At 41.9% G+C, this 14147-nt stretch overlaps 1 protein-coding gene across 2 annotated transcripts in view; it reads left to right on the forward strand.

The window, feature by feature from the left end:
* The first annotated feature begins 3221 nt into the window (after positions 1 to 3221).
* The window catches only part of LOC137504023 (alcohol dehydrogenase 1-like), a 53503-nt gene continuing 42577 nt past the window's right edge, over positions 3222 to 14147 (forward strand). The window contains exons 1-2 of one of the 2 annotated variants that reach the window (XM_068231922.1): positions 3222 to 3336; positions 6233 to 6334. In XM_068231922.1, coding sequence (XP_068088023.1) covers positions 3319 to 3336; positions 6233 to 6334 — 120 coding nt within the window. In that variant the 5' untranslated portion in view covers positions 3222 to 3318. The remainder of the gene's footprint in view (positions 3337 to 6232; positions 6335 to 14147) is intronic. The other variant, XM_068231931.1, reaches the window with a different exon arrangement.

A 14147-nucleotide genomic window follows, 5' to 3' on the forward strand; every position in this document is an offset into this window, starting at 1 on the left:
GTATGTATATAGAGTGGGGTACTGTATAAGCTAGGTTATTTTTAACATTGAGTATCACGCAACTGAAAAGCACACTTATTCAACATCAGCTAATCCCGGTCAGTGCCAGTTACCGAGACTACTGTAATAATAATAAAAGTAATTTTCAGATTAAAATTAGAATTTTTGCCTGACTCTATTGTTACACAAATATAATGGACTAGCCGACCCGCGGCGTAGCATACGCCGCATAAGAGGTGGGAGGGCAGGAAGGGGGTATTGGGCACAGTGGCGGGGAGGGGGGTTGGACCCCCCTCAACTGGGTCCCCCATGTGCGCTCCCCCTCCTGCTTAAGCACAGTAGCAGCCGCCACTATTAGCAAGAGGCAGTGGGCGGGGATGACTCACCTCTTCCGTGTTCCATCGTGCGTTCCACTGTCGTCACTTCCTGCAATGCCGCACACTGTATTGGTGTAATTTGCCTTTTTAAAACAGAAGAAAATCTGCAATAATTCAGCTATAAGGGAACATTTGTGGTTACCCACAATGCACTGCTACTAAATATGCTAATTACCCCTTTTAGCCCTTGGTACGCCAATCAAGCATCCAGAGCTGCTGGTGTATAGCAAGCATATAGCTTTACATTTTACACAGTCATATCAAACCCACATGTAGACAGCCTGTTTCAGCCTTTTGGTCCTCATCTGTACATGGCAAGGATTGATATGGCTGTTTGAGCTAGGGCTTGGACCAGTACAACAGAGTAACCAAGCAGCTCAGGGTGACCCAAACCACTCGGAATGTATAGGGGGATAAAAGGGACCAAAAAGACCTCCTACTGAAAAAAGCAAAGCTTGGTGTAATTTGCCTTCCTAAAACAGAAGGAAATCTGCAATAATTCAGCTATAAGTGAACATTTGTGGTTACCCACAATGCACTGCTACTAAATATTAGTGTTGTCCGGATCATGAACGATTCGGAGCTTTGATCCGAATCTATTTTGTGAGTCAAATCATCTGAATCATCAAAATGAGTGATTCGGATCGCAAAGGGGGCGGGGCCAGGAGTGACACGCCCCCTCTCAGCGGGCAGCGGGGTCCTGGAAGCGGAGCAGAGATGGATCGCTCTGTTGAAGGGGAGGCAGCCTTGCAGGGACAGGTAGATGAGAGAGAGGGGACATCGGTGCTACTGCCAGATATGTGTAGAGCACACATACTGGCTGAAATGTGCTGCTCATTATAGGCTGTCTGTTCCAGTTGTGCATAGTGAACACATTGGAAACTTTTGGCACAGCTCAGTAACGTTACAGGCAGCGTGCTGGGCTAGGACAGGGCAGGCACTGTGATTGCAGGGCAATATGATCCTCCTGCACTCGGCACTAAACAGCTGCACTTCACTTCTGGGAATGCTTTGGGGAATGGGAGTTGGGAGTATACAGATGAGCATATAGGTGAAATATATGTAAAGCATATGGTTGCAGCATGTGGGTATTGTGTGCAAACAAACATTTCTGCTCTCTGCTCGTCTCTCCTCCCTTCTCTGTCTACTCCCTGCCCTCTGTCCATCTTCTTCCCTTCTCTGTGTGTCCACCCCCCTCCCCTTCTCCTGTCCTGCTAGTCATTTCACCCCCGAATGCTTCCCTTGTAAAATGATCCGAGATTCGGATCAAAGATCCGGATCTTTTCAATGATCTGATTCGAATCATCCGGATTATTGAAAAGATCCGAATTTCGCATCTCCACTAAATATGCAAACGAATCCTTTTCACCCTTAGTAAGCCAAGCAAGAATCCAGAACCACTGGTGTATAGCAAGCCTATAGCTTTAAGTTTTACACAGTCATATCAAACCCACATATGACAGCCTATTTCAGACGTTTGGTCCTCATCAGTACATAGCAGGGATTGATAAGGCTGTATGAGATAGGGCTTGGACCAGTACAACAGAGTAACCAAGCAGCTCAGGGTGACCCAAACCGCTCGAAATGTATAGGTGAATAAAAGGGACCAAAAAGAACTTCTACTCAAAAAATCAAAGCTTGGTGTAATTTGCCTTCTTAAATCCGCAATAATTCAGCTATAAGTGAACATTTGTAATTACCCACAATGCACCACTACTAAATATGCAAATTATTCCTTTTCACCCTTGGTAAGTCAAGCAAGTCTATAGCTTTACGTTTTACACAGTCATATCAAACCCACATGTGACAGCCTATTTCAGACATTTAGTCCTCATCAGTACAATGGCAGAGGTTGATATGGCTGTTTGAGATAGGGCTTGGACCAGTACAACAGAATAACCAAGCAGCTCAGGGTGACCCAAACTACTATGTACAAATGTATAGGAGGATAAAAGAGACCAAAAAGCCCTGCTACTAAAAAAAAGCAAAGCTTGGTGTAATTTTCCTTCTTAAAACAGAAGCAAATCTGCAATAATTCAGCTATAAGTGAACACTTGTGGTTACTCACAATGCACTGCTACTGAATATGCAAATTATCCCTCTTTGCCCTTGGTTTGATATGACACTACTTCTTCTTCTTGCTTGGACCAGCCCTTTCTTCTTGCTTGGACCGGCCCTGGGGGCAGGGCGCTACTTCTTCTTCTTGCTTGAAGGTTGAGGCACTTACTCTATTATATATATAGATTTCCATGAGATACAGAATTTTTGCAAAAATTAGAACTTTCTTGAAAATGTGTATTGCTCATGCCCATTGACTTCAATGCTTTGGGAAGACGTGTTTTTTGCATATATGGCCTCTATTTGTGAGCGCATTCTCGTTTGTTTAACAATCTGTTATTCAAGCCAGTTGGCTTCAATACATTTGGCCAAAGTGTTTTATCATGCCCACATATACCTTCATTGATTATTATTGGTTATTCGTGCAAATGCATGGAAGTGAAGTCAATGAGCATGAGCAAAACACATTTTTAAGAATGTTCTAATTTAAGCAAAACATTTTTTCATGCTCATCTTTTTTTATGAATATTCTTTTCCAAAAAGATGACATTTTCATGAAAATGTTAGCAATACGAAAATTACCATATTTGCTCGTCACTACTGTACAGTGGTAACCTCAAAGCAAGTTTCTAATAGGTCACGTTGATTTGCAATAGTGCTATTCACAATCAAAAAGCTTTATACACAAAGTCCACAGATCAAAGTAACCCAGTAGTTAAGTCTACAAAAAGCCTTCTGCAATAAAATAATGTGTAACCAGTAACATAAGGTCATCACACAGCAACTGTAACATTGCCAGGCTGAGATTGCCTGGGCAAAGCAGCACTTAAAAGGCTTTTGAATATTAGTTGATCCCACATTCTGCGAAGAGGAGATTTTGACAATGAATGCTGTAGGAAAGGTAAATGTGCATGGTAGTTTTATGACACGCAGGTTGCGCACATATAGATTTTAATGCACAATTCTTAAATCTTACAATTTAAATTGTAAAGAAGCTAAAATGATCACCTTAAAAGTCAATCCATTTGATTTAATTCTGTCTAAAATTTCTACCTTTTCTATTTGATAAAATGTTCATCTGTCTTCAAATTCAATAGCAATTAATCCTTTTTCACTTGTCTGAACTTTCAACGCAGTAAATTATTGAGTGTAGTTGGCGTGTATCATTTACCATCAGATTGAAACATGGAGAGGGTTGTATTATTATAGAATCTGTATGCAGTGACACCTTCTGGTGAACTATGATATCTAGGTATGATTGATTTACAGTATGATTGATTTACAGTGATGCCTGATCAAAAATAAAAACAACAGAGAGGATACTTTATTAATATTATTATTATTTATTAACCTTCCCTACCACAAGTTATTTCCCCTTAAGAACCACAGCAATTTTCACACATTACGCTCCTCAAATTAATTTGTCAATAACTTTATCGCTAAGTATCACACCAAAATGATCTACATATTGTTTTTTTTGTTTTTGTGAGGCAACAGTACACAGGAAGTAATGTGTATGTGGGAGGTTTTTTTTTGTGAGTGACCAAAGACATCTTGCTGATGCCTGTAATCATTAATTACAGGCACTTTCCATGACAAACATCACACTAAGAAACTGTGCTATAGCACTAAATGTATGCTCACATAATGTAATATTGATTCTCATGTGCTATGTTCTGTGTAATGTGAGCATACATTGTGCTATAGTTTCTTATTGTGAAGTTTGTGCTCCTAGTTGCCTTAGGAAGTGCATTGGACCCGCAAAAATGCATCGCAACAAAGATGAGTAAACTTCAATAAAGGCAAATTCTTTACTGAAATAGACCTTTGGTGTCATCTTTTGGGAGGTAAATCCAACACTACCATCCTTTTTAACTGCTTCAGGACAGCGTCACGCCAATGGGCATGCACGTGGCGGCAGCCCCAGGACCGCCTAACGCCAATCGGCGTAAAGTCCTGAGGCTGGCTTTTGCAGGAGATTGTGCGTGCCGCCGCACGCGCATCTCCGCGTGGTAGGCGGAGCTCTGCTGCACCTTCAGTCTCCCAGCGGCGATCGCCGCTCAGAGACTGTTAGATTGTGAAGCCGCCGTCTAATTACTTTGTACAGCGCTGCAATCTAAGGCAGCGCTGTACTGGGGACAGCCATGTGACACGGCTGTCCCCTCTGTTGCTGTAGAAGTAGTCCGCTGTCATAGGCTAAAGCCTATGACAGCAGATCACGCTGATTGGCTGGAGGGGGGAGGGAGGGGGAGGGAAATATAAAATTACTAAAAAAAAAATAGTTAAACATATTACCAAAATAAACAAATGAATATTTTTTTTTTAAAACAAACACCTGGGGTGCAATCAGACCCCACCAACAGAGAGCTCTGTTGGTGGGGAGTAAAGAGGGGAGTGGAAGATCACTTGTGTGCTGAGTTGTGCAGCCCTGCAGTAAGCCCTTAAAGCTACAGTGGCTATTGTTGTGAAAAATCGCCTGGTCATGGGGGGGGGGGGGGGGGGGAGAGCAAAGCCTATGGTCCTGAAGTGGTTAAACTGTTTTTAGAAATTGTAATCTATTTTGCTGAGTTCAGTCTAATCACTGCACCTAGATTGCTGTATAATAATAAGGGATGCAGTGTGGTGGGGTGAGGGGGAATGCAACGGACACTGGATCATATCTCCCAACAGGAACAGTCTCGGGCAAATTGGGGCGGTTGGGAGGTATGTATACCTAACAGTTGTATGCCCAGCTGCTGTACACATGCACAGTTGCACACACACTCACTTGAACACTCACTTGAACACTAAGCACTCTCCCATCTGCTGTAAACACATCCCTGCACTTAAAGAGGAACTCCAGTGAAAATAATGTAGTAAAAAAAAGTGCTTCATTTTTTACCATAATTATGTATAAATGATTTAGTCAGTGTTTGCTCATTGTAAAATCTTTCCTCTCCCAGATTAACATTCTGACATTTATTACATGGTGACATTGTTACTGTGGGCAGGTTATTTAGCTGTTTCTAGCTGCTCTGTCTGTTACAGACAGCTAATAACAGCTATTTCCTGTCTCTGAACATTGTTACATTGTGGCAGTTTGCCAGCAGTACCGCGGTATTCAGAGCCTCTTGTGGGAGGGGTTTCAGCACAAAATCAGTCACACAGCGCCCCCTGATGGTCTGTTTGTGAAAATCATTGTCTTTCTCATGTAAAATGGGGTATCAGCTACTGATTGGGAAAAAGTTCAATTCTTGGTTGGAGTTTCTCTTTAAGTGTACCCATTCTTTGTGTACTTACCCATGCACTGGACATGTTCAGTACAATTGCTTACGTGTTGTAAACACATACACTTTGCATTTATTTATTAGCCATAAGCACATACACTGCACTCTTATGCCGATGTGTACCACAAACAATTCCGAGTGTGGCAACTGCTGCACTTGGCGAAATAAATCTGATTCTGATTCTGATTCTGATTCTGATTCACTGTAAGCAAATGCATTTTACTCTTACCCATGTGCTGTTCTACTCTCCAACTTACACTGTGCCCAGTTAACACCACTTTACTAGTAAGACCAAATTCTGAAGACAGGATTTTTAGTTACAAGAGTCTCTTTTCACTCACAAAAAGGTATCCTTCCACTACATAGTATATGTAGATATGAGCTGGCATTAAATTAGGTATAAATTTGCTATGGGTTTCTGCACTTTTAGATTGCTCTTTCCACTGCTTTACCGAATAATCTCATAATATGTCTGCAATATCAGAACAGAACATATATGTCTTGCTATCCTGTGCTTTGTATTGATTAAAGGTTATAAAATGCAAAGCCGCCGTAGCCTGGGAGAAAGGCAAGCCCCTTGTGATTGAGGAGGTTGAGGTACAGCCACCAAAAGCAAATGAAGTTCGTGTCAAGGTAAAGTACACAAGCGTCTTTAAGCATACCTAAAAAAAAAACAACCAAAAACTAGATACAGTAGAGTCTCGGTTATCCGGCACTGATGGGGATTGGCTGATGCTAGATAAGTGTGCTTTCTGCTTGCTTGAGACTCCATGTTAGAAACAGGCCTAGCTAATACAATACTATTCCCCACTGTATATGCATACTGTACCATTAGCTCTGTATTAAATGTTAAAATACAGTAACTGAAAGTATATTAACCGTAGGGGAGCCATGGAACCCTGTCTTTAAAGGATACCACAACCAAATGGTTGTGGTAAAATTGATTGCTGCACTGTGTAGGGGGTGATGAGTGCATACCTGCATTTCCTCCCGCCCCCTCCGTCTGCCGCCGTTCATGCTCTATACACTCCGGTGTGCGGCGACTTGCTTGACCTCTGCCCCGGACATACTGCGCCCTGTGTGCGCAGTATGTCCTTCCCCCTTCGCTTCTGGCCGGCGCATAGTGCCAGGCTCAGAAGCACGCTGTCCCCTTTTTGCTGCGTGTGCGCTCCATTACACCGAGCGTCACATGATTAGCATGTGACGCTCGGTGTAATGGAGCGCACACGCAGCAAAAAGGGGACAGCGTGCTTCTGAGCCTGGCACTATGCGCCGGCCAGAAGCGAAGGGGGAAGGACATACTGCGCACACAGGGCGCAGTATGTCCGGGGCAGAGGTCAAGCAAGTCGCCGCACACCGGAGTGTATAGAGCATGAACGGCGGCAGACGGAGGGGGCGGGAGGAAATGCAGGTATGCACTCATCACCCCCTACACAGTGCAGCAATCAATTTTACCACAACCATTCGGTTGTGGTATCCTTTAAGTACAGCAGAGCCCACAAACAGCCTAAGAAGTTGGCTTTCACCACTGCCGGAGACTTGTGCTGGTTGGCTAAGACAGTTTCGGATAACTGGAACTGTACTGTACTTCAGATTTACTTTAAGTTTACAAATGAAATTCTATGTTATACATTTGAAACATGGCATTGCTAACTAGCCTACTTTCATTATTACATTAACCACTTCAGCCTACGGGTGTTTTCACCTCAAGGACGGAAGCAATTTTCCCTTGTCAGCGCTCCTCCCAGTCATTCGCCATAACTTTATCAGCTCTGATCAAAAGTAAATGATCTATATCTTGTTTTTTTCACCACAAATTAGGCTTTTTGGGGGTGATACTTGTTTTCTGTAATTACTTTATTTCCTAAGCATTTTATAGGAAAATACAAGAAAAAAAACAAAAAATACAACCTTTCTCCAATTCCATCCCCTATAGTTTTAATACAAGTAATGCTACTATAAATAAAACCCACCCATTTTATTTGCCCGCTAGTCTAAGCTATCACAACATTTAAATTATGTTCCTAGTGTAATGTATGGCAACAATATTTTCAAATAAAAGTGCCTTTTTTCGGTCTTGTGTTTTTTTTTTTTGTATTCGGCCCCTAATTACAAGTCCTCATTTGCTAACATAACAGTAATATACCTACAAGATATACATATTAACCACTTGAGGACCATGGTGTTAAGCCCCCAAGGACCAGGCCATTTTTCACTAAATGGGCCACTGCAGCTTTAAGGCCTCTCTGCAGGGCCGCACAACTCAGCACACAAGTGATTCCCCCCCCCCCCCCTTTTCTCTCCACCAACAGAGCTTTCTGTTGGTGGGGTCTGATATCTCCCCCTATGCTTTTTTTTCCCAAATATTTATTTTATTACTTTTCTAATAAATTATACCCTTTTTTGTTAATTTTTTTTCTAGGACCGCCCTACCTCCCCCCGCCAGCCAATCCCTGTGATCAGCTGTCATAGGCTTCAGCCTATGACATCCAATCATAGTTATTTATTTACATAGTTATTTTGGTTGAAAAAAGACATACGTCCATCGAGTTCAACCAGTACAGAGTACAACTCCAGCCTGCTCCCTCACATATCCCTGTTGATCCAGAGGAAGGTGAAAAAACCCTTACAAGGCATGGTCCAATTAGCCCCAAAAGGGAAAAATTCCTTCCTGACTCCAGATGGCAATCAGATAAAATCCCTGAATCAACATCATTAGGCATAACCTAGTAATTGTAGCCATGGATGTCTTTCAACGCAAGGAAAGCATCTAAGCCCCCTTTAAATGCAGGTATAGAGTTTGCCATAACGACTTGCTGTGGCAATGCATTCCACATCTTAATCACTCTTACTGTAAAGAACCCTTTCCTAAATAAATGGCTAAAACGTTTTTCCTGATGTATTTATACATGTTAATTAGATCTCCTCTAAGGCGTCTTTTCTCTAGACTAAATAAACCCAGTTTATCTAACCTTTCTTGGTAAGCGAGACCTTCCCTCCCACGTATTAATTTTGTTGCTCGTCTCTGCACCTGCTCTAAAACTGCAATATCTTTTTTGTAATGTGGTGCCCAGAACTGAATTCCATATTCCAGATGTGGCCTTACTAGAGAGTTAAACAGGGGCAATATTATGCTAGCATCTCGAGTTTTTATTTCCCTTTTAATGCATCCTAAAATTTTGTTAGCTTTAGCTGCAGCGGCTTGGCATCGAGTACGATTATTTAACTTGTTGTTGATGAGTACTCCTAAGTCCTTCTCCAAGTTTGATGTCCCCAACTGTATCCCATTTATTTTGTATGGTGCTAGACCATTGGTACGACCAAAATGCATGACTTTACATTTGTCAACATTGAATTTCATCTGCCATGTATGTGCCCATATAGCCATCCTATCCAGATCCTGTTGCAATATGACACTATCTTCCCGAGAGTTGATGATTCTGCACAATTTTGTATCATCTGCAAAAATAGCAACATTGCTCACTACTGCATCTACTAGGTCATTAATAAATAAATTGAAGAGCACTGGACCCAGTACAGACCCCTGTGGGACCCCACTGCAAACAGTCTCCCATTTTGAGTACGATCCATTGACCACAACTCTTTATTTTCTGTCCATTAGCCAGTTCCCTATCCATGCACACAAACTCTTCCCCAGTCCTTGCATCCTCAACTTTTGCACCAGACTTCTGTGGGGAACAGTGTCGAAGGCCTTTGCAAAGTCCAAGTATATCACATCTACAGCATTCCCAATATCCATATTAGCATTCACTACCTCATAAAAGCTGAGCATGTTAGTCAAACAGGACCTGTCTTTAGTAAACCCATGTTGATGCTGAGAAATAAGATTATTTTCTACTATGAAGTCATGTATATGATGTTAAGCTTACAGGTCTATAATTTCCTGGATCTGTTTTTTGCCCTTCTTAAATAATGGGAAAACGTGGGCTGTACGCCAATCCACTGGGACTCTGCCAGTTGCAAGAGAGTCACAAAAGATAAGATAAAGGAGTTTATCTATAACTGAACTTAATTCCCTTAGGACCCGAGGATGCATGTCATCCGGGCCAGGTGCCTTGTCTATTTTTAATTTATTTAGACAGAAGCAAAGAAAGCATTTAATAACGCTGCCTTACCTTGGTCATCCACCATTGAGTTCCCACCCTCATCCTTTAGGAGTCCTATACAGTCAATCTTTCTTTTTTTTAGAGTTGATGTATTTGTAAAACTTTTTTTGGGTTAGATTTGATATCCCTAGCGATTTGATTTTCAGCTTCGATCTTTGCCAGCCTAATTTCTTTTTTACAATTTTTATTGCACTCCTTATAATTGCTTAGTGCAGCCTCGGTCCCCTCCTGTTTTAGGACCTGTTTTAGGACCTGTCTTCCCCAGGTCAACAGCCGTGTGACACGGCGGTCCTGGGGCCGGCGCCGCGTGCACACCCATCGGCGTGACGCGTTTACCAAGAAGTTAAAATAGCTGAGTCCCTTTGGCAACTATTTATGTTTTGTTTTGTTTTTTATTGAGTTTGTTTGGTAACAGGGGGAGTTAAGAAGGGATTCATTTCATTAATTTTTAATTAAAATTTGCCTTCAGTGTTATTTTACAATTTCACCACTTGCTGACACAAATATCACTATCAAGAGTTTGCAGGAACTGTTCATTTTTTTCCCCTCTTTTTTTCCCCTCTGCATCACTCTGCTTTCAATATTATGAATGGACATGGGGTCCTGATTGGGGTCATGTCCAGTCATGCCAGGCACTGCAGTTGGAACGGGGACATCAGTTCCTCTTCCTCAATCGACGCTGTGTAAACGAGTGGTGGGCACGTGCACCCACCGCAGAAACACTGGATGCATATACGCATCCAGATAGACCAGAGTGGCTCCTATCTGGATGACTGTAGTCGACCAGATTAAGCGCTTAAAGTGTGTTTGCAAATTTTACGTTTGTTACCAGTAAAACAGCTGTGTAACCAGCAACTTCTAACTCTGTGTTTTCTATAGCTTACTTATCTCATTAACAAAAAAAAAAAAGAAAAAGAAACCTTCAATCTTTTATTAAAATAAACTTAAGTTATGAAGAATATATATATATATATATATATATATATATATATATATATATATATATATATATATATATATATAGTGAGTTGCAAAAGTATTCGGCCCCCTTGAAGTTTTCCACATTTACTGCCACAAACATGCATCAATTTTATTGGAATTCCACGTGAAAGACCAATACAAAGTGGTGTACATGTGAGAAGTGGTTCAGAGATCATACATCATTCCAAACATTTTTACAAATCAATAACTGCAAAGTGGGGTGTGCGTAATTATTCGGCCCCCTGAGTCGTAGAACCACCTTTTGCTGCAATTACAGCTGCCAGTCTTTTAGGGTATGTCTCTACCAGCTTTTCACATCTAGAGAATGAAATCTTTGCCCATTCTTCTTTGCAAAAGAGCTCCAGCTCAGTCAGATTAGATGGACAGCGTTTGTGAACAGCAGTTTTCAGATCTTGCTACAGATTCTCGATTGGATTTAGATCTGGACTTTGACTGGGCCATTCTAACACATAGATATGTTTTGTTTTAAACCATTCCATTGTTGCCCTGGCTTTATGTTTAGGGTCGTTGTCCTGCTGGAAGGTGAACCTCCGCCCCAGTCTCAAGTCTTTTGCAGTCTCCAAGAGGTTTTCTTCCAAGATTGCCCTGTATTTTGCTCCATCCATCTTTTCATCAACTCTGACCAGCTTCCCTGTTCCTGCTGAAGAGATGCACCCCCCAGAGCATGATGCTGCCAGCACCAAATTTGACAGTGGGGATGGTGTGTTCAGAGTGATGTGCAGTGTTAGTTTTCCGCCACACATAGCGTTTTGCATTTTGGCCAAAAATTTCCATTTTGGTCTCATCTGACCAGAGCACCTTCTTCCACATGGTTGCTGTGTCCCCCACATGGCTTGTGGCACACTGCAAACGGGACTTCTTATGCTTTCTGTTAACAATGACTTTCTTCTTGCCACTCTTCCATAAAGGCCAACTTTGTGCAGTGCACGACTAATAGTTGCCCTATGGACAGATTCTCCTACCTGAGCTGTAGATCTCTGCAGCTCGTCCAGAGTCACCATGGACCTCTTGACTGCATTTCTGATCAGCGCTCTCCTTGTTCGGCCTGGGAGTTTAGGTGGATGGCCTTGTCTTGGTAGGTTTACAGTTGTGCCATACTCCTTCCATTTCTGAATGATCGCTTGAACAGTGCTCCGTGAGATGTTCAAGGCTTTGGAAATCTTTTTGTAGCCTAAGCCTGCTTTAAATTTCTCAATAACATGATCCCTGACCTGTCTTGTGTGTTCTTTGGACTCTGTATTTGTACTGACATTAGATTACACACAGGTGCACTCTATTTAGTCATTAGCACTCATCAGGCAATGTCTATAGGCAACTGACTGCACTCAGATCACAGGGGGCCGGATAGTTATGCACACACCACTTTGCAGTTATTTATTTGTAAAAAATGTTTGGAATCATGTATGATTTTCGTTCCACTTCTCATGTGTACACCACTTTGTGTTGGTCTTTCATGTGGAATTCCAATAAAATTGATTCATGTTTATGGCAGTAATATGACAAAATGTGGAAAACTTCAAGGGGGCCGAATACTTTTGCAACCCACTGTATATATATATATATATATACGCTTTAAAGCGTAACCAAGAGCCCCTGACACTGTTTTCCTGTTGTGTGCTGCAGCACCCTCTGTGTTTGTATATATATATATATATATATATATATATATATATATATATATATATATATATATATATATATATATATATGTATATATATATATATATAATATATATATATATATACAGTGGCTTGCAAAAGTATTCGGCCCCCTTGAAGTTTTCCACATTTTGTCACATTACTGCCATAAACATGAATCAATTTTATTGGAATTCCATGTGAAAGACCAATACAAAGTGGTGTACATGTGAGAAGTGGAAAGAAAATCATACATGATTCCAAACATTATTTACAAATCAATAACTGCAAAGTGGGGTGTACGTAATTATTCAGCACCCTTTGGTCTGGGTGCAGTCAGTTGCCCATAGACATTGCCTGATGAGTGCTAATGACTAAATAGAGTGCACCTGTGTGTATTCTAATGTCAGTACAAATACACCTGCTCTGTGACGGCCTCAGCGGTTGTCTAAGAGAATATTGGGAGCAACAACACCATGAAGTCCAAAGAACATCACCAGACAGGTCAGGGATAAAGTTATTGAGAAATTTAAAGCAGGCTTAGGCTGCAAAAAGATTTCCAAAGTAAACTGTAAACCTACCAAGACAAGGCCGTCCACCTAAACTCACAGGCCGAACAAGGAGAGCGCTGATCAGAAATGCAGTCAAGAGGTCCATGGTGACTCTGGACGAGCTGCAGAGATCTACAGCTCAGGTGGGAGAATCTGTCCATAGGACAACTATTAGTCGTGCACTGCACAAATTATGGAAGAGTGGCAAGAAGAAAGTAATTGTTAACAGAAAGCATAAGAAGTCCCGTTTGCAGTGTGCCACAAGCTCACAGGCCGAACAAGGAGAGCGCTGATCAGAAATGCAGTCAAGAGACCCATGGTAACTCTGGACAAGCTGCAGAGATCTACAGCTCGGGTGAGGAAATCTGTCCATAGGACATCTATTAGTCATGCACTGCACAAAGTTGGCCTTTATGGAAGAGTGGCAAGAAAAAAGCCACTGTTAACAGAAAAGCATGAGAAGTCCCGTTTGCAGTTTGCTAGAAGCCATGTGGAGGACACAGCAAACATGTGGAAGAAGGTGCTCTGGTCAGATAAGACCAAAATGGAACTTTTCGGCCAAAATGCAAAACGCTATGTGTGGCGGAAAACTAACACTGCACATCACTCAGAATGCACCATCTCCACTGTCAAATATGGTGGTGGCAGCATCATGCTCTGGGGGTGCATCTCTTCAGCGGGGACAGGGAAGCTGGTCAGAGTTGATGGGAAGATGGATGGAGCCAAATACAGGGCAATCTTGGAAGAAAACCTCTTGGAGTCTGCAAAAGACTTGAGACTGGGGCGGAGGTTCGCCTTCCAGCAGGACAATGACCCTAAACATAAAGCCAGGACAACAATGGAATGGTTTAAAAAAAAACACAGCCATGTGTTAGAATGGCCCAGTCAAAGTCCAGATCTAAATCCAATCGAGAATCTGTGGCAAGATCTGAAAACTGCTGTTCACAAACTCTGTCCATCTAATCTGACTGAGCTGGGGCTCTTTTGCAAAGAAGAATGGGCAAAGATTTATTCTCTAGATGTGAAAAGCTGGTAGAGACATACCCTAAAAGACTGGCAGCTGTAATTGCAGCAAAAGGTGGTTCTGCAAAGTGTTGACTCAGGGGGCTGAATAATTACGCACACCCC

This window comes from Hyperolius riggenbachi, chromosome 1 (assembly GCF_040937935.1).
Source record: "Hyperolius riggenbachi isolate aHypRig1 chromosome 1, aHypRig1.pri, whole genome shotgun sequence".
In the NCBI taxonomy this organism is placed as follows: domain Eukaryota; kingdom Metazoa; phylum Chordata; class Amphibia; order Anura; family Hyperoliidae; genus Hyperolius; species Hyperolius riggenbachi.